Source organism: Balaenoptera borealis, assembly GCF_965194805.1.
Source record: "Balaenoptera borealis genome assembly, chromosome: 8".
Lineage (NCBI taxonomy): Eukaryota > Metazoa > Chordata > Mammalia > Artiodactyla > Balaenopteridae > Balaenoptera > Balaenoptera borealis.
The window spans coordinates 119915060-119940231 of record NC_138865.1 but is presented as its reverse complement, the minus strand read 5'-3'; the positions used below and the strand labels follow the sequence as shown (position 1 = coordinate 119940231).

At 66.2% G+C, this 25172-nt stretch overlaps 1 protein-coding gene across 6 annotated transcripts in view; it reads left to right on the top strand.

The window, feature by feature from the left end:
* Window positions 1-25172, top strand: part of RXRA (retinoid X receptor alpha) — a 101223-nt gene that overhangs the window by 52215 nt on the left and 23836 nt on the right. For 5 of the 6 annotated variants that reach the window (XM_082403537.1, XM_082403536.1, XM_082403540.1 and 2 more), the window contains exons 2-3: window positions 19001-19266; window positions 24947-25097. In XM_082403537.1, the coding sequence (XP_082259663.1) occupies window positions 19001-19266; window positions 24947-25097 (417 nt within the window). Of the gene's footprint in view, window positions 1-10092; window positions 10114-19000; window positions 19267-24946; window positions 25098-25172 lie in introns of those variants that run through there. The other variant, XM_082403541.1, reaches the window with a different exon arrangement.

The following is a 25172-nucleotide window of genomic DNA, read 5'->3' as shown; positions in this document are numbered from 1 at the left end:
GTCCCGCTCCTGTCTGCCTGGGGATAACGCTGGCCACCGAGGCCCGCTGAACACCTGCAGACCCCTCCCCCCGGGTCTTGGGGGTTGGAGGCCAGAGTGCAGGCCTCTGTGGTGCTTCCGGGCCGCCAGTCCTGGGGTTCGGGGGGCTTAGAGCTGCAGGGGTTCCAGGGTCGCCAGCAGCCCCACCTCCTCCTGAGGGTCAGCACCCCGCTCTCCCCTTGTGGCAGAGACAGCAGAGCCCCAGAGGCAGTGGGAGCGTGGAGGCCCTGCTGTGGGGCGTGGTGCCCGTCAGGCAGAGCCGGGTCGGAGCCCCGCGGAGCCTCTTGTCGGATCTGTGACCCGGGCACTGTGTGCCTTCTGAGCCTCAGGTGCTGCTTCTGCAAAGTGGGAGGGCTCCTGCCCTTGAGGGCCGGTGTGGGCACCGCTGTAGGGAAGGAGCGGCCTGCAGGCTGGGCTGGGGCACTGAGGTCCTGGGGGAGGTGGGGCGGCTGGAGCAGGGCAGAGGTTGCAGAGGCTTTGAAGAGGCAGCATGCCTGGCGGGGGCGGGGGCGGGGGCGGGTGACCAGCCCAGGCTGGGGGCGGGTGTCCAGGTTGACCCGGCCTGTCTGCAGACCTGCCGTCTGGGGCGGTGGGCTCGGACCTGAGCTAGCATCTGCAGGGCTGGGGCTCTGTCCAGACCTTCCTGCTCTGTCTAGCAGGTGTGAGGAGGGCTCCCTGGAGGAGGTGTCCCTGACGGGAAGACCCAGAGGGGATGACCGTGCTGCTCTGAGGGCCAGGGCTGGGGCTGAGAGGGGCTGATGGCCACACCAACTGGAGGCGTCCGGGGACGCTGGGCTGGGCGCCGAGACCCTTGTGGGGCAGATTGGCCGTGGTGGCCCCAGGGCCCCTCTGAGAGAGGGAGGTGTGGGGCTGGCCTTGGTGGGAGTGATCGATAGAGACCCCTGGGTGAATTCAGGGTTTTTCCAAGGTAACGGTCAGCAGCAGGGGTGGGGGCCCTGCTCAAGGCATTGAGGGGGGGTGGCTTCACGGCGGACTAGCCCCTGACTTCCTGGGCGTCCCTTCGGGCGCCTCCTGGGTATAGGGAAACAGGAAGAATCAAGTGCTTCTGGTGGGGGGCAGGGGGCTGCAGGTGGAGCCAAAAGCAGTCCTGGTGCGCCCGCCAGGGGGCCCTCGTCGCCCCTGCCGGCCTCAGCGGTGGCCCTTGGTCTCTGTGCGGCCCCTCCAGCACCCCCCCGCTCCCCACCCCACCGGGATGCGAGCGAGAGGGAGGGGGCCGCTGGCTGAGCCAGGGGGCAGTGCCGGGGGCTCAGCGTCGCCGAGTGGGCTGGTGCCTCCGCCCACCCCCCGGCCCCTGCTTGCTGTTCTCTCGTGCCGGCCTTGAGGAGGAAGGAAGCTGAGGGTTGGGTGGTGTGTGTGTGTGTGTGTGTGTGTGTGTGTTTGTTTTCGCCTGGGCTCCGGGGCTGCCGGCTAGGGCCCGGGCTCCGGCCTCCAGTGCCTTGACTGCGAGGGTGAGGCCTGGGGAAGGCAGGGGGGCCGCAGCGGGGCCGGGAGGGCTCCTGGGGGCCAGGAGGTAGTCACTGAGGCAGGTCTAGGACAGCTGGAGGGAGAGGAGGCTGCCCCAGAGCCCGTCTGCCAGGGGTGACCCCTGGGCCAACATCTTGGGTGTTGCTGGACTGGCCAGGAGGCCCAGAAGCGGGGTCTGGACCAGGGCCCCTGTGCTTAGAAGGAACAGTAGGTCTCTGGGATGGAGAGGTGCTGGGGGCGAGGGGAGGGACCTTTCAGGCCACATGCCAACCGCCTTGTTACATCTGGGGGGAAGCTGAGGCTGGGAGAGGGGCAGCCCTGTGGCTCGGGGGCGGGGGGCGTGATCTGTGGTTTTTTTCTACTTTCTGTTGGGTAGACACTCCCGCCATGGCCACCTTGAAGCCACTGACGTGATGTCGCTGAACACTGATGGGGAAGAGGTGTGTGCATGAGCTGGTTCAGCCCCTGCGGGTCAGCGCCCCGGGGTCCCCGCTTTTCTGTCCACCCAGAGGCAGCACATGCTGCTCCTTGGGGTTCTGCTTAGTGCCTAGCACGTCCTGGGTGCTCGCCTGAGCGCCTTTGGCTGGGCCTGCCCCGGGCAGGGCCTGGCTGGTGCGACCCCCGGGGGGCAGGAGGCACCTGGCAGCGCGCAGCGCAGACTTGCGGGCCTCGGGGCCCACATGGACGTGGCTCGTGTATGCACACGGAGGCCGGGGTGGCAGGGGCTGGGGCATCTGAACACCCAGTCCTGCGAGGGGACCCCCGGTTGTCACCACACAGGTAGGTCACATGCCCAGATTGCGTCGCCACCCCGGAGGCCACCCAGCTGGTGGGACAGGCCCAGTGCCTGGTCAGCTGGACTCTCTCTGAGGGCGCCGAGGTTGGGTCTCCCTACCAGCGATGAGCCACGTCGTGGCGGCACAGGAGGTGGCACCGTCCGGGCATGGGGTGGTGTTGGGGGTCCTGAGGCTGAGGGGGCGTGGTGGGCTGGGAGCCAGCTGCTGGCCAGGATGTGCCCTGGGCCCAGCACTGGCGCTGCTGAGGCAGGATTAAGTCTCTGTTGACTGGAGAGGGGGCCCCGCCTGCCACCTGTGGGGCTGAGCACCTTTCCTGCCCTGGTGCGGTAGTGCTCAAGTCGTGAGGCTTGTTGGGTGCAAGTGAACTGAGTCAGTGGGGCTGGGGCCCAGGGGACCTCACAGGCACCTCCCCACCCTGATCTGGGAGCACAGGCCCTCGGCTGCCTGGCCAGGCCCTCAGGCAGCTGAGAAGGAGCTGGGGGTCACGGCAGACCACCAGCCACAGCTGAGTGGGCGTGGCTTGCCTCTGTGACTGGGGCTGGGCTGTGATCCTCGCTGCAGGCCGGCCCTCACCACGCCCCCGTCCATCGGGTGAGCTTAGCCAGGTGTGGTCCCGGGCCCTGAACCACGCAAGCAGGGAGCCCGGAGCTGTGAAGAGGAGTGAATGAGGAATCCTGGCCAATACAGAGGAGGGCGGCAGCAGCCTCGGGACTGTCTGGCCAAGGTCTGGCTAAAATCAGGCTTCTGCAGAGGCTGTGTCATTACCGTGAAAACCACACATGCACACGGCAGAAACCTGAGCCAAATAACGTGGGAAAGGATGTGCCATCTCCCTCCCTGGAGTTGGGAGTCCTGCACCCGCCACTTTGCAGTGTGACCCCTGGGGGTTTCCTTCTTCATCCTTGAACCCCAAACTTTAGTGGGTTCTAGCGAGAGTGGACCTTTATGGTCAGGGCGGGGTGGGTGGTGGACCCCCTGGAGGGAAGGGACCTGCCCGGGTCCCACAGCAAGCTGGGTCTCAGGTGGAGAGCGCGGTGCGAGCGGATGGGTGCATGATGGTGGGGTGCGCTGGAGACGCCTGGGGGGCAGGGAGGGGGGCTGCTGCTGGGCCGTCAGCCTGGTCAGCATGGGCGGGAGTCCCTGGCCCTTCGGTAGGAGTCCTGCCGGAGGAGCCAGGCCGCCTGGGCCCCGACCCTGCCCCACGGCCAGTGCCAGGCCTGGAGTGGGCAGCAGGGTTTCCATGTGCCCAAGTGAGGGCCCCGCCTGCCTCCTGTCCAGGGCCGGCCTGGCCGCCAGCTGCCACGGAGCAGGCAGTGTGCGGGCAGCGTGTGCGGCTCAGAGCTGCCCGGGCAGCCTCGGTCCCTGCAGCCTGACGTGGACAGTGTTGGTTGGACCTTAGGCCTCCGGGGGGCAGGGACTGAGGACCCCCCACTTGCCTGCCAGAGAGCAGCAGGGCTGAAGGCCGTGTGATACAGCCCCCCGCGCCCTCACTTCCACCGCCGGCCCTGGGCTGGGCTGCTGGCTGACGGGCTACAAAAGGCATTCTGTGCCCCGGGAGAATGACCCCGTTGTGTGGCTGGAGGGTGGCCGGGGGCCACGAAGGCTTCCTTCCTTCCGTACTTCCTGCACACCCGCTCTGAGGCCGAGCCCCCACCCGGGGCTCGTCTAGTCCTGCCCAGGCCCTGCTTCCCGGGCTGGGGGGCTCCGAGTGGCTGTCAAGGCCCTGCTGCACCGCCGCCTCTCCCCTGCTCGGCCTGGTGCCCCCGTCTTGGACTCGGCCTGCGCCTTCGCCGCCGCTCCTCCCGCAGGACCCTCGCTGCTGGCGCGTCAGGGCACAGGACGCACCTGTCGGGGAGCAGGGGGGAAGGCGCGGTGGGGACCTGAGGGTGGGCGGGGGTCTGTGGCCCCCACGAGTGCTGCTTGGGCTTCTTCCAGCCTACCCCCTCACCCCCGCCGGGCCCGCACACCTGGGTGAACGAGCGTGCCTGGGTGTGCCGGCTGGCAGCAGGTCGGGGAGCCGTCGTGCCCCATCCCCGCGCCTTCACGCCAGCCTGCAGCTGGGGAAGTGGGCTCGGCCAGGTCTCCTGACTTGCCCACAGCCAGGCAGCTGGCAGCGGAGGAGTGGATTTGAACTCCGGTCTGGGCCTTGCCCTCCCCCTCTTCTGGGCCCCTGGCTGGGCGAGGGTCCCATGCGCCGCGCCATCTGAAGGCTGAGACTGCTCTCAGGTGGAGGAAACGAGGTTGGGGTCCCTGTTCTCTTCTAAGAAGCACTTGGCTTCGGGCAGCGGGAGCCGCCTGTGGTCACAGGTGTCCGGGTGAGGGTGGTGGGCCGGGCGGCCCTGGGAAAGGGGAACTCAGCTGTTCTGGCGGATTCCCAGCTGCCTGGCGGAGACGCCGGCCCTCCCGGGCCTCCTTCCTCGCCGGCTTCTGCTGCTTCCTCGTCCACCGTGCGACATCGCCACAGGCCGTGGGACCCTGAGCCGGCGGGCCGGGGGCTGATGGGGCCGCCCCCGTGGTGGGACCTCTCGCCCGCCCTGGCCGTGAGGCTGCACCTTCTGGCCTCTCTTTCGGGAGGTGGCCTGGCCTGGCAGGCGGGAGACCTCAGGTGGCCGGCAGGTGAGGGCTGGGCTTGGGGGGCGCTGGGGGCGGTACGGCCTGGGAGGTGCCAGTGTCTTGCCTGTAGAGTGTGGTGCTTGTAGTGACCGTGCCGGGGCGGGGGGATGCGGGGGACAGGTGGGGAGAGCCGGGCCGGTGCTGGGTGTCTCCGCAGTGTGCGCCCCTCTAGGGCCAGTCACGGCTGCCCGGCGCACGTGGGGTGCCCGGCTGTGCTCGGCTTATCTGGTTGGTGGCCTGATTCTTGCCCCCGGCCTGAGGCCAGGGCTGCTGGGCTCTGGCCTGCCCTGGGTGTCTGGGCCAACGGGTTTTTGGGTGGGGAAGGGAAAGGGGCTGGCTCTTTTCCTCTCCTTGCCTTGAGGCTTCCTGGAGGGCCTCTTGGGGTCTGGCTCACCCCCTTTTCAGATGAGGAAACTGAGGCTGGGGATGGCGGGGACTTGTCTGGTTGGAGGATGCGGTGGACCTGGCCCATCCTCCTGGGGCTGGTGTGGGAAACGTCTGCTCTGGGAGCCACAGGCACCCTGCGATGCGGCCGCACGGGGCTTGGGCCGCCCGGAGCCGGCCCGGGATGGACAGATGGCCCTGGACCCGGCTCGCCCCTGGGTCTTGGCTCCGGTTCCTGTGGCGAGGGGTTTGTCAGGGAGGAGGCCTGCAGGGAGGCAAGAGCCTGGAATCCCAGTGGGTCCCAGTCTCCCCCTGTTGTGCTGATGGGGGGCCGACGCCTGATTCCCCTCCTGGCCCAGCTCACGGGCCACTTCCCTTCGTTTGGTTACAAGGAGCTCCATTTCTTCATGCTTGCCCCGTGCCAGGGCTCGTGTGGGTCACTCACTGACCTTCACCGACGTCCCTAGGAGGACGTGCTCCTCTGTGCCCAGGTTCTGGGGGAAGCTGAGGCCAGAGACGTGAAGTTACTTTCCCAGGGCCACACGGAGGTTCAGGGGAGGGCCTCCAACAAGACGCGGCAGCCGGGGCGGGAGCCGGGACCACCTCGCTCTTCCAGGCCTTTTAAAGGTCTTTTGTGATTTGTGAATGTTCAGCCCCCCACGTCTCGGGTGCCTCGCCTGCATCTCCCTGGAGGGGGCCGTGACCTGGCCTCCCTCACGCCGTGTGGAAGGTGTGGACGCCCGGCGAGGCTGCACTGGCAGGTCTCCGGGAACCACTTGGTGTTGGAGTTGGGACCCAAAACGAGAGAACACTGCAGCCGCGGGCGCTGGGCTGTCTTGACTGGGGGGCTGCCTGCCCTACCCTGCCCTTTACAAGCCTTGCCCACGTGCTGCTCGGTCAGGATTTCAGGGACGGGCACCCAGGGTGTGCTTGTGTCCTGGGGCCGGCCCTGGGCGTCTCTGGGCTCGGCGTCCCCCATCCTCCCTGAGTGACCGCGAAGGCTCACTCCAGGTCTGAGTCTCTGAGCCCGAGGTTCCTCACAGGCCCCGTCCTCCTGCAGCAAAGAGCTCTGTGGCACGTGTTTTGGACCGGGGGCTCTGCCTTCCTGTTCTGGAGGCGTCAGTGGGGGTCTGCGTTCACCCCCCTCCGGCAGCTCTACCTCGAGGGCAAGGCCTGGGCAGCCCCACACACAGGGCCCTGGACAGGCCTCTTCAGCTCTTGGTTTTGGTTTCCTTGTCTATAAACTGAGTGCAGGAAAGAGAATTTTCCAGGTCAGTTCGTCTCTTGACGTGACAGAACATTTAAAATCATCTAAAATTACGTTCATACAGAAAACATCCCGGGCTGTTAGGCCAGGCTCTGTGCTCTTACAGAGAGTGGGGAACGTGTTGACTTTTTTCCAGCGTTCTCAGCTGGAAGCTGCGTATGTGTACAAGGGGTGCATTTTGGTTGTTGCAACCCGTGGGAGTATGACGAGGGGTCGTCGCGGGCATTCGGTGGCTGGGCTGGGCGTTCTAAGTGTCCTGCCCGGCATGTTGCCCGTCTCCCTGCAGGGGATTGGGACCATTATTCTGGCCACACACAGGAGATGAGAGCAGGGTATTTCTGGGTTTCTCTGCGTGGAACGTGCACCTACCTGGCTGCTGGATAGTTGGTTGATTTTTTTTTTTTCCCCATTGTCTCCCACCTAGCATCTCTTGCTACCACTCTTCGCTTTTTCCAATTGTTCCTTCTCTGGGAAATCATCCAAAAAGGCATGTTAGCGTAGTGGGTAACATTGAGTCAATCGGCTCTGAGCAAGGACGTCTCCTTGAGCCAAACGCATGAAGTTTTTTGGTTTCTGGAGTTGCTGTTTCGAGTGCATTTGGCTTTCTTAGTGTCTGGGGTCTTCCCGTGCCTGGATCTGCAGCCCTCCTGGGTCTGGGTAGGCGTGGGTGTTGCACTCAAGGCCTCTGACAGAGGGAGGTGGTACTCTACTGTCCTCTCTCTGACGATGCAGGCGACAGCTGATCACTCGCGGGGCCAGGTGCTAAGGGCTCCCCAGATGTCCAGCGGGCGGTATGTTCCCAGGAGGGACGCAGCTCTGTGGACTGCGTGCGGGTGTGGGGAATTGGGGTGGGTTTGGAGCTTTGGAAGGCATGGCTCTGGGTCCCCGCTCCTCCTTGTCAGGTGCTGAGGGGCATACCCCTCCCTCCGGCAGCCATGAGAGCTGGAGGCTGCTGCCTCCCTGGTGTGTCCCCCTAGGCCTTGGTGTTGCCCCATCCCTCCAAGCTGGGCCTCACCGAGCTCCAGCACCCCTGGGCACGGGTCTGGTCACTGGGGCCCCTCAACATGGCCCTGCCGCTGGGAGCGCGTGTCGGTCACCTGGCTGGTCGCGCGATGGGCGGCCCCCAGCCCCAGCCCCCATCCTGCGTTCAAAACCGCACGTGGTTCATAGTTGCTGGAAGCTGTCGGCAGATATATTCCCAAGGGCAGGAGCCGGCAGCGGAAACATACTTTCCCATGATTCCCTCCCCGCGTTGACCCTGACCTCGGCCACCCCTGGGGGTTGCTTGTGGTTGTTGGTGAGGCCGAGAGGGCCTGGAAGGGGCACTGAGGCGGCGGTGCAAGGGCAGAGGCCCCGGCCCCAGGTGGCCGGAACAAGGTGGGGGGCGGGCTTTGGAGTTTGGGGGCTGTGATGGGGAGCCATGGAAGGTTCTGGTGGTGACTGAGTGGACAGTGGCCATACTGCCAAGTGACCAGTGCAGGGGACGGCCATGGCAAGGGCACGCTGAGCCAGTGGCTGTGTCCTGGCCACAGCCAGATCTGAGCTTGGCCACTTGAGGCTCTCGTCTGTACGAAGGGGCTGGTGGGTCACTCCCGGGGGGCGGTGCTGTGCGGACGGAGGTCATGGTCATCCGGGCCCAGGGGGAGACTTCCCAACTGCCAGTCTGTCCATCCCTCTCCTGCCTGGAGGCCCTGTGGGCTGGGTGCTGCCACGGGTGCTTGCTGAGGCCCCATCTGGGTTCTCAGGGCAGGGGGTCACGGGTCACGGGTGCTGCCTGTTACACGTCCGCCCTCGCGTCTGCGGGGTCAGCTGGCTTGTCCCCTCTGCTGCCGCAGCAGCCCCTGAAAAGCGCCTCTTGTGGGATGAGAAGGTTCTCAGCCTCCTGGCCGCTCCCCCCGCAAGGTGTGTCAGGAATGAGGCCTTAAGGTCGGAGATCTGGGGACGTGGTTTAGTGCTTTGTGAGGACGGGGGTGGAGGTTCTAGGGCCTCCTGGGCCTCCGTTTCCTGGTGCAGAGTGGAAGCCACTCTCCTGTCCCTGCACTTGCTGGGGGCCTGGGTGGGGGAGTGAAGGGTAGACCCTGTCACACAGCAGGTCCCCAAGGGGTAGCAGAGTCGGATCTCAGCTTGGGAACCAATCCTGCCAGCCCCGTGGGCGCCCAGCTGAACCCGCACAGTGGGGACACGGCCCGAGGGGGTTCAGAGGCTGGTCCCCCCGTGCCGCCCCCGGAGGCTGCCCTTTGAGGGAGGGGGCCTCTCCAGAGCAGGGAAGAGCCGGCGGGGCGTTTAGCAGGAGCGGGTGGGATCGGGGCTGCGGTGCTGGTCCAAGTGGGAGGTGCCCCTGCTGCGGCCGAGATGGGGAAGCCCCGCTCCAGCAGGCGGATGTCCCGTTCTCGGTCTGTCTCACGGGTGAGGTCCTGTCTGCTGTCTGCAGAGCCCCTGCCATCTGTGCCTCCGCACACGACGGCACCAGCCTGGTGACCCGGCAGAGTCGGCGCGGTGTGGGTTAGCCTCTGATCGGGGCAGGACGCTGAGGGGCCGGGCTCTCGGCGCGCGGCAGCGGGGGTCTCCGAGAGCCTGCCGTGAGCCGCTCGGGAGCTGGGCTGGCGCTCTGCCCTCCAGGGTCTCCGGCTTGGCCCGGCCCCGCCCGTTGCGCGGCCCTGGGCGACCACACGCTGGAGGTGCCAAGCATCCGTGCCCACATCCGAGAAGTGGCGATGCCCGGAGGGCAGTGGGAGGATTGGGGACGCCCCGGGGGAGGCCAGCCCGCGCCGGGCCCAGAGGAGGCGGGCCCTGATCTCTCCCTGACCGCTCCACAGTACTGGGACAGGTGGGCCGCCGGGCACGGGGCCCCCCGACTCCAGGGAGGATTGGGGACACCCCGGGAGAGGCCAGCCCGCGCCGGGCCCAGAGGAGGCGGGCCTGATCTCTCCCTGACCGCTCCACAGTACTGGGACAGGTGGGCCGCCGGGCACGGGGCCCCCCGACTCCAGGGAGGATTGGGGACACCCCGGGAGAGGCCAGCCCGCGCCGGGCCCAGAGGAGGCGGGCCTGATCTCTCCACAGTACTGGGACAGGTGGGCCGCCTGGCATGGGGCCCCCCGACTCCAGCACAGGTGGCCGGGGTGCCGGCGAACTTGGGCCTGAGTGTCTGCAAACATGTTCCCGACGCCGGCAGGGGCTGCGAGAAAGTTAGAAAAACAGCTGTAGCGGGGGTGGAAAGCACAGGCGTTCCACGACAGAGCCGGGCCGCGGGCCCCTGAGCCAGCCGGAGCGACGCGGCTCAAAATGAAACAAGCATCATTCTTTTCCTGTTGAAGAGAAACTGCCTCAGCCAGCCCACGGGCTCGGGGGCCCCCTCGCCACCCAGGCTGCCGTGGAGCAGGCGGGCTTTCATCAGGAATTCCCCCCTCTCCGCCCCCCACCCCCCTGCCACCTGGGCCGGCGCCCTGGAGGTGCTGGGGACGGTTCAGGGGGTGCTGCTGGACGGGAGGCTGCGGCGCCCGGGAGCCCCTGCCTGGCCCCGGAGAGGTGAGCGTGCTCCCGGCGCCCCGTGCCCATCGACCTCACGGTGGGCGTGCCTGCTGGCACCGGGTCCGGCCTGGAGCTCTGCCGGCCACCCAGGCTGGCTGCGGGGGCTCTGTGTGAGAGTGAAGTGTGTCGGGCGCATCAGGGTGGAGAGCCGGGTCCTGGTCCCCGCCCGCCGGCTCCGGCTCTGGCTCTGGCTTGGGGTGTGCCCCTCCCTCCCTGAGCCCCTTCCTCCTCTGCAGGTGGGACGGAGCCATCCCCACGTCCCCAGGCTTTTCGGAGCCCCTGTGATCAAGGTTGGCTCGGGGCAGCCACACAGGGGCTGCTTGTTAGACCCTAGCTCTGTGTTCTGGAGGCTCTGATTTCACTGCGGGGTCAGGGCGGGGGGTGGGGGGGGGTGTTCCCAAGCCACGGGGCCGCCAGCAGGCCGTGGGTTTGGGGATCTCCATTTTGCAGAGGCCACGGTGCTAACGGCATCACACGCAGGTTCACTGCAGCTGGCTCCCCAGCTGCTCTGTGGCCCCGTCCCTCTTGTCCCCCCCCCCCGTTTCTGTGCCTGTGCCTCCCCCCTGGGGATTCCAGCAGGCCTGGGGGTTCGGCTGCTGCCCCCTCCAGCCTCTCCCCCGGGCAGCCCGTGTTAGGCCACTGAGCAGGAGGCATGGCCCAGTGGTCTGGCGGTAGATCGGGGTGGTCTGCCTGCCATGCCCAGGGGAGGGGACGGCCCCGCAGGGGTGCAGGCTGGCCTGCCGAGGGCCTCCGGCCACGGGGTTGGAAACCAGCTCTGGGGACTCTCTCTCTGTCCCTTGGCATCTTTCTGGGCGGGTGGCCCTGTGCTGCCTCCACCCGGCAGCCCTCCTATGAGGCGCTCCTTTCTGGAACCAGCTGGAGGGAGTGTTGCTGGATGGGGCTGAGCTGGGCACTGCCTGTCAACCGTGTTCTCCTGACTCTTTCCTTGGTGCCGGCTGGGCCGGCCTTTCTCACCTCTGGGACCCTGGGATGGGTGGGCGGTCCAGTCGGTGAGGCTACGTGAATCCTTGTTGTCTCTGGGGTGGGGAGAGTGGGGGACCCTCTCCGTAAAGTCAGATGCCTTGGAGTTCTCCTAAAAGGACCGGCCTCACGTTTGGGGGCCCCAGGTGGTGGCCCTGTGCCCTGCACCCTGGGGTGGTCACCCTGCTGGATGGATGGAGAAACAGCACCCGAGTGGGAGCCCGGCGCTGGGTTGGGTCTCCGAGTCACGTTGGCACTGCTCAGTCATCGCCAGTCCTGACCCTGAACACCCCCCCAACCCCCGACCTTCCCAAGGCCTCTGGGGACAGGACGGCCAGGGACTGGCTCTGCCTGTGGCCACCTGGCTTCTCTTGAAAAACCGGCCGTGCCCCGAGGTCCAGGAGGCCCTACAGTCACGGGGAAGGGGGCGGGGAAGGGGGGGAGTTGACACTTCCTGAGCCAGCCTGCAGGGCATCTGTGTGGGGTGCAAGATGGAGCCAGGAGGGAGGTGTCCCAGCAGCAGGCCCTGGTCCCCGTTACCCTGAAGCTGTGAGCGGCTTCTTCCTGTCGCACCAGGCGCACGCGGCGTGGCCTGGCGAAGAGGGGCGCGACGCGGCCAGGGAGCTGGGCCAGAGGAGCAGGGTTCCGGAGGAGTCCGGCCCCAACCTCCCGGGGATCCGGCCAGGGTGTTCCCTGCGCCCCCCGAGCCCCTCTCCCCGAGCGTGTTTCTGTAAGCTGCGGAGAGTTAGGTAGTGGACGCGGCTCTGGGACTCAGAACCCTCCTCTGTACCGTGGCGGTTGGAGCTGTGCTCCCCCAAGGTTACGCGTGCAGCTCAGCGCCTAGGGTACCGCCAGGTAGTGCCCCCCTTGGACATCTGTCCGAGTGCCACTGGCCCCGTGGGTGGTGGCAGCGCCCACCGCAGGGATCGGGGGAAAGTGGTGGAGACACGTTGGTTGACTGTCGAGCTGGGCCTGGTGTGAGGGCTGTGGCTGCAGACCTCTTGGACCGTGAGCTTCTGGAGGGTGGGCGTGGGGGGCAGCTTCCTGCCAAGACCCTGGCCCTAGCGCCCCAGTGCGTTGGCGCCATTACTCGTCAGCTCTCTCCTGGACCTTTCAGGCCCAGGCACTCTGGCTGGCTGGTCACAGGGAGCCCCTCCTGGCCCCCCCTTTCCTCCCGGCTGTGCTCCCCACTTCCCTGACAGCGGCTGGGCTCCAGTCACGGTGCCCCCAGGCTGTACGAGTGTGCTGGGTGAGGGCGGCTGCCGCCACTGCCCGTTCCTCCTCCTGCCCCTCACCAGCCTGGCTGGCTCAGGACAGCCATCAGAACCCCGAAACATCGTCCCTTTGTCACTTGTGGCAAAAGCCATTCAGTGCCACCATCCGCCTCTTAGGGCTTCAGCCTTTTGTCTGTGCAGGGAACAGGGCAAGGGATCCCTCAGGTGGTGATGGTGACGGTGATGATGATGGTGACGGTGACGATGGTGGTGGAGCCTCTGTCCCCCGGGCCTGCAGCCCCCGGTCACTCTGGGCTCCCGAGCAGCCTTGGGGTTGGTGGAGTCGTGGTGACTGTCCCTCACCCAGCAGTGTCCTGCCTGTTCCTCGGCGTCCACTCTGCCTGCCCCCTCCTCACCCCTTCCCCTCGGGCATCCCCGCCTGTGTCACGGAGGGCTGTGCCAGGAAGCAGTACTTGGGGAGAGGCCAGCTGGTGCTCTCCATGCGGCCGGGGGTGGGGGGGGGTGGAGCCGCTGTCGGGTGACCAGTGGGCGTCTGTGAGCAGTGGGGGGCGGGGTGAAGGAGATGCATGTCTTCGTTCACTCTGCCCCCTCCTCCTCCCTCCTCTGGGGTCTGGGCAGGTCTTGGCCACCCTGGGCTCTGGTGTGGAGCTGGGACCTGAGTTCTGGTCCCTGCAGGCTGACGGACTGCTGGGCCTGGGTCCCTTCTGGCCAGCTGGGGGCCTCTCCGTAGGGGCCCCTGAGGCTGCCTGCCCGGTGGGCTCCCCGTGCGACCCTGTCCTGAGGCCCCAGGCTCTTGGGGGAGGGCCGGAGGCAGGCGGGAGTTTCTCCTGATCACGCGTAAGGGCTGAGCTGACCTGTGTCCTCCTCAGCGGGGGCTGAGATTTGGGGCTGGGGGCATTCGTTGGGGAAAGGGCAGGGTGACCCCAGAGGAGCTGAAATTTCAGGCCAGGCCACCTGAGCTGTAAACTGACACTGGGCCAGAGGCAGTGAGCTGGCCACGCCCCCTGGGGTTGGAGGTGATATAGGTCCACCCTCCGCAGGCACACGGCCTGCGCTGGGACCCTACCCTTCGCGGGCTCGTGGGGTCCACTCCTGTGGGTTGTCACAGCAGCCTCTGCTGTCGGCGTACCCATTTGACAGAAGGGGAACCTGAGTGGTGGGCGTTTCCCCACCAGGGCTGGCACACCCATGTCGGGGCACGTCTGTCCCCCACCCCCTGCCGCCCCAGTTCCCGAAGGCCCCTCACCCCGTGGAGCCGGTGGACGCCTCCTGCCCCACCCCTCCCCTGCACCAACCACCCCGAGCTTCCCCCAAACCCCGACGCGCCTCGGTCCCACCACAGCCCCCACCGGGCTGCCACTTCTCCCTCCCCTGGGCGGCAGGGGAAGCAGTCCTTCCGGAAGGTGGGGTCTGGAGGTGGGCGTCCCAGGAAGCTCCTGAGGGCCCGCCAGCCCCCCCGTGGTGGGGTTTCGGTTTGGGGGTGGGGGGGAGATGCTTGTGCGCGTTCTCAGGGTCGGGTGCTGGCGCCCTCGGGGCTCCCCTCGCCCCTTTGTGCCCCTCGCCCCTCCTGGCCCCCTCTCCCACCTCCGTGCTGTCCTGCACGGCCCCCTCTGAAGTCCCCGCTCTCTCCAGCCCCACGGGACTCCTCCCCGTGCTCCTTCGGTTGGACTGGCTGTCCCTCCCCTCCCGCCCTCCGCTGGGCTTCCTGCTTGGCTGGGCCCTCGACCCCAGTCTGTGGCCCGCCCGGACCCTGCCCTGATCGGCCCTGTAGGTTCAGAAGGGCCGCGGAGGAGCCCTGAGCTCCCCTTTCCGGGAGTCGGGGGTTCCCTGGCTCCCGAAGAGGGGCTGGAGGTCCAGGCGCTCGCCCCCGCGCCGGCCGGGCAGCCTCAGTGGGGTTGGTATTTCCTGCCACCTCCCACGCCTTCCCAGGCTGCCTGGCAGAGACCAGAAAGGAGTTGGTGGGGGTTCCCCGGCTTCCTGCTGGGGGGTTCCGGGGCTGGCGGGGGCAGGAGCGTCCTGGTGGGCATTCTGGAGGGAGCCCGTGCAGTTCAGGACTGTTGGCGGGGGGGGGGGGGCGGGGAATGTCCCTTCCCTCTCTCAGAGGGACCTCAGGGTCCACCTGGTTGGCCACTCCTGAGCGGTGGCTGTAGTTTCTGCTTGCATACAGCTACGACGGGGAGCTCACTACCTCGAGGAGCAGCCTGTGCCCTTGTCAGTTACCATGAGAACATTATTTTTTTTTTAAATTTTATTTATTTATTTATTTATTATTTATGGCTGTGTTGGGTCTTCGTTTCTGTGCGAGGGCTTTCTCTAGTTGTGGCAAGCGGGGGCCACTCTTCGTCGCGGTGCGCGGGCCTCTCACTATCGCGGCCTCTCTTGTTGCGGAGCACAGGCTCCAGACGCGCAGGCTCAGTAGTTGTGGCTCACGGGCCCAGTTGCTCCGCGGCATGTGGGATCCTCCCAGACCAGGGCTCGAACCCGTGTCCCCTGCGTTGGCAGGCAGACTCTCAACCACTGCGCCACCAGGGAAGCGCCATTCTTTATTTTAACTTTACTAAATGTAACTTTTCACGCCCATATACTCTGGGGGCCCAGGGGATTACTGCTCTCCTGCTCTGGGCACTGAGCTTTCCAGGGCATTCCATCTCTGCTCCGTGGCTTCCCTATCTGGCCTCTAGGTATTTGCATTTTAGAGTCAGTTTTATGGCCTGAAACGCTTTTTGTGCCAAGGGAGAGATCTGTCCATCACCTCTTGCACGCAAGCCTTCCTGAACTGAATCTGGCAGCTCTTTGAAGTCCCTTTGCCTGTGTTGGGGCTGCCGGGATGTCCCCCTGCCTGGACGGGGGCCTGTCTCTTTTTGGAGGTCCCTGTGAGCTCCCGGGCCCTGGCCTCCTTCCCCGGAGTCCTGAGTCTCACGGATTGCTGCTGGTCCCCAGGGGCATGGAGGGTGTAAGCAGTGTGAGGTGCTGGGTTCAGGCCTGGCGAGGCCCGGGTTCTTGGCGGGGGAGAGAGTCGGCAGTTGGGTTTTGCCCCTCCCTCCGAGGCCCCTTGCGCCTCCTTGGGTGGGGAGAGCTGGGTGTCAGCAGCTCCCAGGGTGGGGTCTGGGCCTGAGCCTGGTGTCCTGCAGCCCAGGATCAGATATGCGTGTGGTGACCGCTGGTGACAAGTCCCCTGCGAGTCCAAAGTATGACTTCAAGAATAGCGCCTTATCACAGCTACTCTTTATCAGTGGGTGGGGACAGATAGTGGCCCGGAAAAGGCAGAGCCTGCGTGCACGTGGAGGGCAGGGCGGGGCCTCTCTGCGAGCGGAGGGTGGGGGGGGTGGTGTTTAGGCATTTTTCCCTTTTCCTCCTAACGTTCCCTTCCTGGCCAGACTCCAGAAGACTCCAGAAAATACCCCCTGCCCATTGTCACCCAGGCTCCGGGAAAGTGTCTGCTGTGGATGTCCTGTGTCAACAGGAAGGGCCCAGAGTGGGGGCCTGGGGGCAGCGGGGGTCGCTGAGGTGGGTCTTGGCCGGGGGGCCCCTCCCAGGGGCTCATTGTCCCCGGTTTGGAGCAGTTGCTGTACACGTGACCCTGGGGTGCAGAGGATGGGGGCTGGGCCCCTTGCAATGCAACCAGGCCCCAATGCAACCAGGCCGCGACCTTTGCATTTGGGAGACGGGCCACACGCAGAGAGGCTGGAGGCTGGTGCCCCTTCCCCTGGCCTCCCCCCTTTTCCCGGGGGCCCCCCACGCCCTTGGACCCGGCTCCTCCTGTCTTGCCCAGTTTCCCTGCATCTCATTGTTGCCCTCCTCACGGTTCCCAGACTTGAGGGGCTGCAGAAGCTTTGGGGTGCAGCCTGGTAATTGTCAGTCTAAGGAGCCACTTCCCTCCCTCCTTCCTTCCGGCCAAAGCTTTCTCTTGCCTCTCCCACCCCTTCCTGCCAGGGAGCAGCAAACAAACAAATAAGCAAGCAGCTCAGGCCCCGTAGGCCCAGCGTGGACCTGGGGAGCCTCTTCAGCAGCTGTGTGAACGGAAAGCCCGGCTCCCCCCACCCCACAGGTGTGGCCGGCCCGCAGCAGAGGCCCCGACGGCCTCTGGGCCCCCTGGCGCTCCCGGCTGCGCTCTGCCCCTTAAGGAGAGCAGCCCCCGAGAAGTCCCCCACCCCGTCCTCTCCTCCAATTCAGAGCCCCCCAGTCCCCCCAAGATTTCAGGGCAGCAGGTGGAGGTGAGGAAGCTGTGAGAATCCCGGAGTGCTATCTCCCTCTTGGCCCCAGACCCCCATCTCGTTCCCAGAGACTGGGGAGAGAAGTGGGCTGCTCCCCTAGGGTGGCCAGGCCCTCAGGCTTCTGGACGCACTGCTGGGGTTGGGACCCCTGTCCGATCGAGAGCCCCAGCAGTTGCCCCCTGTGCTGTCTGGTGGAGGTGTCTGCAAAAGGGATGTTGTAATGTCCATCTTGCTTTCCTTGCCCTCCCCGCCTGAAGTCGGAGGCGTGCTTCTCGGGACTGCGGAAAGGGGAGGGGCCAGCGCTAGCCTGCATCCTGCAGAGTGGGCTTGGACAGGGACCAGCTGACTCAGGGTTCCTCATGCAGGAGTGGTCGAGGGCCAGGTGAAATGGGCATTCCAGCTGTCCCAGGAGCCTGGTAGAAAGAACAGTGGCTGCTCGGCCCAGGGGCAGCTGCAGGTTTTGGGGCGTGTGCCTGGGTAACTTTTGCACCTTCCCTGTGCCCGTTTCCTTGTCTGTCACAGGTGGGTGGACAGGGTCGCAAGCATTCAGTGAGGTCAAGGATGTGCAGCCAGACCTTGTGGGTGCAGGGAGCTTAATGACTCATAGGGCTGGTTTGCAGTACCCATCTCTGCCAATAGGTGCCGCCATCTGGTTCTGGAATTTTAAGCTCTTACTTTCAAGTTCAGTGAAATGGTTTATTCCCAGTTCTGTGAGTGGTGACGGTTTCAGACGGATCAGATGAGGCCCTTTTGCTGGTGCAGTGGCAGGCAGGCCCCCACTCCCTGGCTGGGAATTCCAGGCCCCCTTCCTGTACCCCTCCTCCCTCAGAGGGCAAGCAAGGGGGCTACAGGATGGAAATGGGTAAGTGCTCCCAGAGAAGGGGGTCCCCAGGGTTGGCAGAGCCTCCCATGTTCCTGCGGGGACCACCACACCCCACGGGCTGGCCACCGCCCAGTACCTCCATGGACAAGTTCACAAGGCCCTGGAGGAAGCTCGGCTCTGGCCGGAGTCGGGTCTACCCGGCCCTGACTGTTGGTAGTGGTGTCCTGCAGCCTGTCCCCGAGACTCAGTTTGCACCGGTGACCAAAGTGGGTGAGAGGACTCGGGGGCGATGCACAAACAAGGCTTCTTCCTGCTCCAAGCCTGGCGCTCAGGGAACGCTCAGGGCACGGCCGCTCCGAGGTTCAGGCAAGCGAAGTCCTCCTGCGGCTATTGGGTGGTGCGAGCAGGGCATGTCCCACGACCTGGGGGTACGTGGACGGGGGCCGCCCGATCACACCGGTGGCCCGCTCGACCTCTCAGAAGCATGTGTGATCACTGCAGGCCTGGTGGGAAGGGCCTGAGAGACCATTTTGCAGATGGGAAGGCTGAGGCCCACCGAGGGGGCATGGCTTGCTCAGGACACCCTGCCAGAGGCCAGACTGGACTAGCTGTGGCCTGCAGCTCTGACTCATGCTGCCTTGTTTGGGCCTCTCTGTGTTCCCCATGGTCTGCTCAGGCCCTAGGGCAGTGGATTCACCCCCTGAGAGCCTCCTTCCTGGGGAAGCTTCTTGTTGAGCCCTCAGGGTAGGGAGGGGAGACCCAATTAGTGCCTGGTGGGGCTTTGAAATCCCTGGCATGAAAGGCTGGTGTGTGGGAGGTCCCGGCCTCTCACCGTCGCAGCCTCTGTGGGTTGCCCGTGTGCAGGTTTGGTGCACACCTGGGCCCCCTCCACCAGGCCTGCCTGGAAGCTCCCCTGCCCCGGGCCGCACGCCACCAGGCCTGGGCACACAGGAAGCTGTACTCTTTGGGGCCCCATGAGGTAGAAGGGCCTGGGGGCCTGTTGTCTTGGCCACCGCTGCTGGGGTACCTGAGCAGGCCCAGGCTGCGTGCTGGGCCCGCCCTGCTGTGGGCAGCTGTAAGAACACAGGGCCTCAATTCCCCATCTGTAAAATGGGTTAATAGGACCGCCGTGTACCTCCTGACTCCGTGCGTTCATCTACGCTGAGGACGTGCACTGTTTCTGCTACCTAGTAGGTGTTCCGAAAATGTCAGCCTTCGTTATTTTTATTATCCCCAGACTTTCACCTTGACCCCCTGAGTAGATGGGCAGAGGGGCTGGCAACTCCTGGCCACCAGGCATTCCACAGGTGGACAGGCCTGGGGTGCTGAGGGTTCCAGGGGCAGCCATCTGGCCTCCCTGCCCAGATAGGCAGCTGAGAGCAGCTGTCAGTCTGCTTTTCCTGCATCTGCCTTGGGCCCGGCCTGAACCTTAAAGTCGGGCCAGGTGGGGCTGGTGCCTTGGAGGGGAGCTCTGGGCATGCCTGGCCTGGCCTCGTGTTGCTGGGGGGCCGTAGGATTGCAGTGGGGGTCCCTTGCCATTCCACGGCCTGGTGTGGCCGCTGTGGCCTGAGGGGTAGCAGGCCGGTCGGTGTGGATTCCTGACTGGCCTCCTGTGGCTTCTTGTCTTACAGACTTCTCCACCCAGGTGAACTCCTCTTCCCTCAACTCCCCCACGGGGCGCGGCTCCATGGCCGCCCCCTCGCTGCACCCCTCCCTGGGGCCCTGCATCGGCTCCTCGCTCAGCTCCCCGGGACAGCTGCACTCGCCCATCAGCACCCTGAGCTCCCCCATCAACGGCATGGGCCCGCCCTTCTCGGTCATCAGCTCCCCCATGGGCCCCCACTCCATGTCCGTGCCCACCACACCCACCCTGGGCTTCGGCACCGGCAGCCCCCAGGTAAGTGCAGGGGCGGGGCCTGGACCAGAGGGGCGGGGCCTGGCTTTACCTGCATAGTCCTGTGGACCCTGGGAGGCAGGGGCTGTCACTTCTACCTTTCATCTCTGGAAACAGTGTCCGAGAGGCGGCCTTCGCCTGGGTTTGAGCTCAGGTCTGGCCGACTCCTGCGCCCGTGGCCCTCGGGGGTCAGCAACCAAGCTTCCTCGCCGGCCCTCTGTCCCAGCGAGGCCCCCTCCAGTGCGGGGGGGACCTGCCCCTAGGACTCGGAGCTCTGTAGGGTGGAGACTCCTAGGTCCTCAGGCTGAAGCCGCCTCCCTGGAGCCCCTTCGTCCCCTGGCCTGCCCTTCTTGTGCCCAGGCCCGGACCCTTCCCCACACGGGGTGTCTCAGTGCTCCCTGCCCAGACCCCCAGGCTCGGACAGACGCTGCCTCCTCGGGGGTGCCAGGCCTGAGTCCCACCGTGGCTTCAGCTCATCTGCCGGGCTTGGTGGTCTCTGTGGTCGTGTTTGCCCAGTTGCTCCTCTGAACAGCCTGGCTTTCGGGGTTGTGTCCAGATCAGGAAGCTGCTGGCACCTGGCGGGCCTGACTCGGCCACTTCTTGCCGTGGGGACCCCCGAGGCCTGGCCCGCCCTCCCCTGGGCGCTTCTTGTCTGAACCCCTGCAGAGCTGTCCTGAGTGCCCAGGACCCCTGCTTCTCCTCTCCTCTCCTGGCTCTGGTGGTTTCCTGGTGGATTTCTCACTGGACGCTTGGGAGACCTGCTGAATCCCAGGGGTCCTCCCTCTTTCTGGGGCTCAAACTGTCCTTTCGGACATTGGTGGGGCCCCCTTTGCTCTGGGCGTTGTTCAAGTCTGGGTCCAGCTGTCATCCCCGTAGAGGGAGGCCCCCGTAGAGCAGGGCCGCGTGGGGGAAGCTCTGGGAGCTGTTTCCCCGGGGTCGCAGGACAGCGGCCAGAGAGGGACTCGGGCGCAGGCTCTGCGGCCCAGAGCCGCACAGCTAGTTGTGTCAGCGTGTCCTGTGGGCTCCCTGCTGCCCATTGAGCCCCGCCGCCGGCAGGACAGCCCTCCCCCGCTCCATCGGCTGGGCCTCTCCAGAGCTGGTCTTGGTGGAGCATCTTGCTGGCTCTTCCAGGGCCACCTCATCAGCCCCTTTGTGCCTGGAGGACGGGTGCAGAGGAGCTCGGGCCTCGGGTGGCCCCTCATGTCACCTGGCCTTCCAGAAGCAGGCAGAAGGCCGGAGGTGTTGGCGCGGGGGTCTTGGCTGCCTTCCTGGGCCTGGCCGCGCTCCTGTGAGCACGCAGCCGCCACACCCTGACGACGCTGCTCAGCGGGAGGGCACACGAGGGCTGGGCCTGCGCCCTGTCCCCTGGGAGCCAGGACAGAGGCGGCACCTGCCGGCTCCCAGGGCCCCGTGAGGCTCCTTGCTGGCCCCCGGGCCTGGTGCTTGCCCTGCACGCCCCGCGGGCACGCGTACGGCAGGAGCCTGGGTGGGGAGCCTGGAGCGAGGGCTGCGCAGGGGCAGGGCCCGAGGGTGGCAGTGATGCGCCCCCAACCTTGGGGGAGCCTGGTGCCCCTTGGCACTGGTAGCCTGTCCGGGGGCAAGGGTGGGCGGTGCTGGGGAGTGGCGGTTTGGGGCCACGTCCATCCTGTTCTCTGTTGTTCTCTGCACACAGCCAGGTTCCTGGCACACGGTGGGTGCTTGTTGAATGCAGGTTGCTTGTGAACGAGGGAGCGCAGGTCCCTTGAGGCTGGTGAGGGGATGAGGGCAGGAGTGGGGCTTAGGAGGGGGTGAGGGTGGGGAGCAAACCCTGTGTGTCCCAGACGTTCACGGCTGCCCTTCTGGTCAGCTGTCCGCCTGTTCCTCCGTAGGTCGGTCAGGCCGCAGTTCGTTTAGCCGTGGTCTGAGCCCCGTGCTCGGCCTCTGGCCACCGTTCCTGGGGAGGCCTCAGTCCCCCCGACCCCTGCCTCCACCCCTGCTCCGGGCTCTGAGTTCAGCTTCTAGGCTTCAGCAGTTCGCCTTGGAAACTTGGGGTTCCCCAGATTCATGGAAGTGTGGGTGGAGTTCGAGGGGGACATGCCCCCACCCCCTGCCTCAAAACCACAACCGCGAAGTCATAGGCCCGGAACCAGTGAGGCTTTCTGACTTCTACTGTTGTCAGGGAGGGCCTCCTCCTCGACCCCGCCCTGCAGGGAAATGGAAACGGTGGGGGTGGGGGGTGGGTCTGGGCAGGACCAGGCCGGACCTCAGGTACTGTTGCCGAGCTGCCCCGCCTCTCCCCTGGTTCGGGGGCTCCATCGGCCCAGGGCCCAGGGCGCATTCCCCACCACATCCCGGAGCCCGTCCGCAGGGCCTGGCACGTGTGGGCACCTCAGTCTCCTGGCCTCACCAGCTGGCGAGCCTTCCTGGAGCAGGACCTGCATGGTCCCTGCCTGTCCTTGCTGTGGGCACCACGGCTGGGAGGCCTCTGTGATGGGGCGTCCGGCAGGCCACGGGTGCTGCGTAGGGTTTGCCCCCTGCCTTGATGGGCGGACGGAGGTAAGCGGGGCCAAGGGCCTGCCACCCCGTTCTGACCGTGGGTGATGGGCCTTATCAGCGTGGGCTGGGAAGGAAGGGCACGGTAGGCGTGGAAGAGAGGGGCAGCGAGGGGCGGGGAGGAGACCTGGGGGGCCCTGGTGGAGCCGGGCGGTTATTTCAGTAAGTCCCGTAGGCTCCGCGGGAACTGAAATGCGTGCCAAGGATGTGAAAGGGGAAATGGGACGGGGCCCCCATCCTGGGCACGCCACGGAGCCTTCGGCCTCCAGAAGGGGCTGTTGGTGCCCCGGGTCTCCTAGGACACGGGACGGGGTGCAGGAGGGGAGCCATCCCCCATAGGTGGGGGGCCTTTGAGCCCATGGTGGGTGGGTGGGTGTGTGTGCCTGGCAGAACAAGGCGCCCCGCGCTCTGTCCTGGGAGCTGTGAACCAGTCCAAGGCCCGCCAGCCTGGGGCTAGGGAGGGAGAAGGGCGACCCCTGTCCCCCCTCAGCCTTGCCATGGCGGCCGTGCCAGGACCCACCAGTTGAGGCAGAGAAGGGAAGTGGTGGCCCCAGGCCTGGGGTGAGGACGGGGCTACAACCAGCCTACATCTTCACACACGTGCAGGGTCTCCTAGGGCTCCCCAGAGCCTCTGGGCTGACTGCTGTGCCCACGGGAAGGAAGCCTGAGCCCGGGAGGGCAGGGATGCCCTCAGCGTGTGGCCTGGGAGCCAGCTTGGCCATGACACTGACCGTGGCTGACGGCTCCATCCATCCTGCCTGCAGCTGCTTCCCTGGTGCTGCGGCCTACCTGTTTCCTTAGGGCAGGCGCCAGTCCCGAGGGCCTGCACGTGGGGGCCTGGGAGAGAGGACAGGTGGCCCCTACCCACCCGGCATGGTTTGGGCAACCACGGAAAGAGGAAACGCCCGAGTTCCTCTCCTCGGTGCCGCCTAGCGGATCCAGAGCTGCGTGGAGTCGCGGCCGGGCTCCCACAGCCCGAGAGGCCTCGTGCCCGCCTCCAGCCTGCGCCTGGTGCCCCCATGCGCTCAGTGGCCCCTCGAGACCTGCCCTCGGCCCCTGCTGCTGACCCTCCACTCGCGGCCGCATGGATTTCCTGCCCTTTTCCCAACAGTCCTTTGGTTTCCCCACCTCCAGACGTCTGCTCCGGGGGTTGGGGGGGGGGCCCTCTGCCCCCTCTGCCTGGGACGCCGCCTTCCATTGTCCGCGGCCCAGCTGGCCTGGCGGCGGCCCCCGGAAGCCCGAGTGCTAATGCAGAGGCTGCTGCGCCCCAGGCTGGCTTCATGAGCTCTGCTGTTGGCGCTGCCCGTGAATCGCTCCGTTTTCCTAATGGCAGCCCTGGAATGGAGGCACTCACGTTTTCTCCAGTTTTTACGCGAGGAGCGTCAGGCCCAGAGCGATTAGATAATTTCCCTACAGTCACACAGGGAATAGAGGAGGCAGAATCCCGCGATAAGCTGTGGCCGTTCCCCCTACTACCGTGGGCGAGCTCTGCGGGCTGGGCGGGGCGTGTTCCTCGAGGCCTCGGGCGCCTGGCTGGATGCTCAGTGGATGGTCTGGTGGATGGGATCGCCGAGCGGCTCTGGGCCGGCCCGTCCCCTGGGGCCCCGGTTGTCCCTTCTGCAGTGTGCAGGGAGCCCCTCAGCGCTTGTGGCTCCCAGGGGCCTGAGCTCACACCTGCTCGGCCACTTAGCACCCGTGGGCTCTCTGCTGGTCCCCTGACCTCCCTGAGCCTCCGTGTCCACTCTGGAAAGGGGAGGGCAGCTCTCCCTGCTCACTAGGGGCTTTCCACGTGGCAAATCCCGTGCACAGTGGCCCTTAGCAAACAGTCGGTGCCCCTGCTTAGTTGAGGCTCATCTGGGAGCTGCTCCTGAAGCCTGCAGATCCTGTGGGGGTGGTCGGAGGTGTGGGGTGCGCGTTCTTGGGTGCAGTGGGGTCCTCTGGACGCCCTCTCGCCCCACGTCCTGCATCTTGACAGCCCCAGGTGGCCGGGGCTGGCCTCCCGGCCTCCTTGCAGCCCCCCCCGCCCCCCGAGTCCCTTGGGGATAAGTGACCTGACAGAACCACAGCCCACCTGAGCAGAAGAATCCAGACCTGTCCAGGGCTGGAAGAGTCCCTGCAGGCGCTGGGGCTGGTGTGAAACAGCCTTTGGGATGGTTTGTGCTTTGAGCACCCAGCTCTTCCCGTCCCATGAGAAAGGGGGCTGGGAGTAGGAGGCTGGGGGCCACGGGGAAGGAAGGAGGGGTGAGTGAGGTTCCCTTGTGCAGGAGGGGTCCAGCCTGGGGCTACCAGGGGGCAGCGTGGCAGCTGCTGTCCCTCCAGAGACATCGTAGGACCCGACTTCCGCCTTTGTCAGGGGTTTGCAGAAGTCGGGGTGCTGGGGGGCCGCCCAGCTGGCGTCCTGGCGCCTGTGGGGACCGGCTGGTGCGCAGGATGCGGCAGGAAGCACCTCGGGGCCCTTGGCGCTGATGGGAGAGCTGGGGTGGGCGCAGCGGAACCAAAACTGCTGTGTCACTGCAGCCGCGGCAGCTGTTGCCAGGGTGACTGGTGAGTTTCCCACGCTTCTTCCTGGAGCAGCGTCAGGATGGCGGGAGGGATGGAGCGGGGGGTGTGTGTGTGTAAGGGATGCTGTCTCCTCCCTCTCTCCTCGGGTCACACGATCCAAGACCCCTACCCTGCCCGCCGAGGCCGGGGCAATGGGGCCTGCCGGTGGACCCTGGCTCTCCTCCTTCCTTGCTGGGACCAGGCTTCAGTGCCCGTCTATGGGTTGGGAGTCCCCGAAGCGCCTGCCTCACCAGAGGGTCCCAGCGCTCTCGCTGTCCTGTCGGGCGAGCACCCAGGAATGGCAGGCAGTTCTTATTTAGGTGGGCGAGGGGCAGAGGGTGTGAGCAGGGGCCTTGCGGGTCCTCCTTCGAGCCTGGGGTCCTGCGGGAGGGTTGGGCCCTGAGGGCAGGAAGGCCTCCGGCCTGGCTGAGTGGTGCCAGTCATCCGCCGGCGCTCAGCGGGGCTGGGCCCTGCCGCTCCACGTGGCTTGGGGTGGGCAAGGCCCCTCTCTGAGCCTCAGTTTCTCTCTCTGTGAAGGGGGTGTGTGGCAGCACCTTCCTGGCCCAGCAGCAGCCTGCCAGGGCTGACCCCGGCTCCCCCCCTCCCCCAGCTCAACTCGCCCATGAACCCCGTCAGCAGCAGCGAGGACATCAAGCCCCCGCTGGGCCTCAACGGTGTCCTCAAAGTCCCGGCCCACCCCTCAGGGAACATGGCGTCCTTCACCAAGCACATCTGTGCTATCTGCGGGGACCGCTCCTCAGGTAAGCCACGGAGGGCGCAGTGGGACGGCGGGGCTCCCGGCCAGCAAGGGGCTGCCCGGAGCTCCGAGCCGCTCA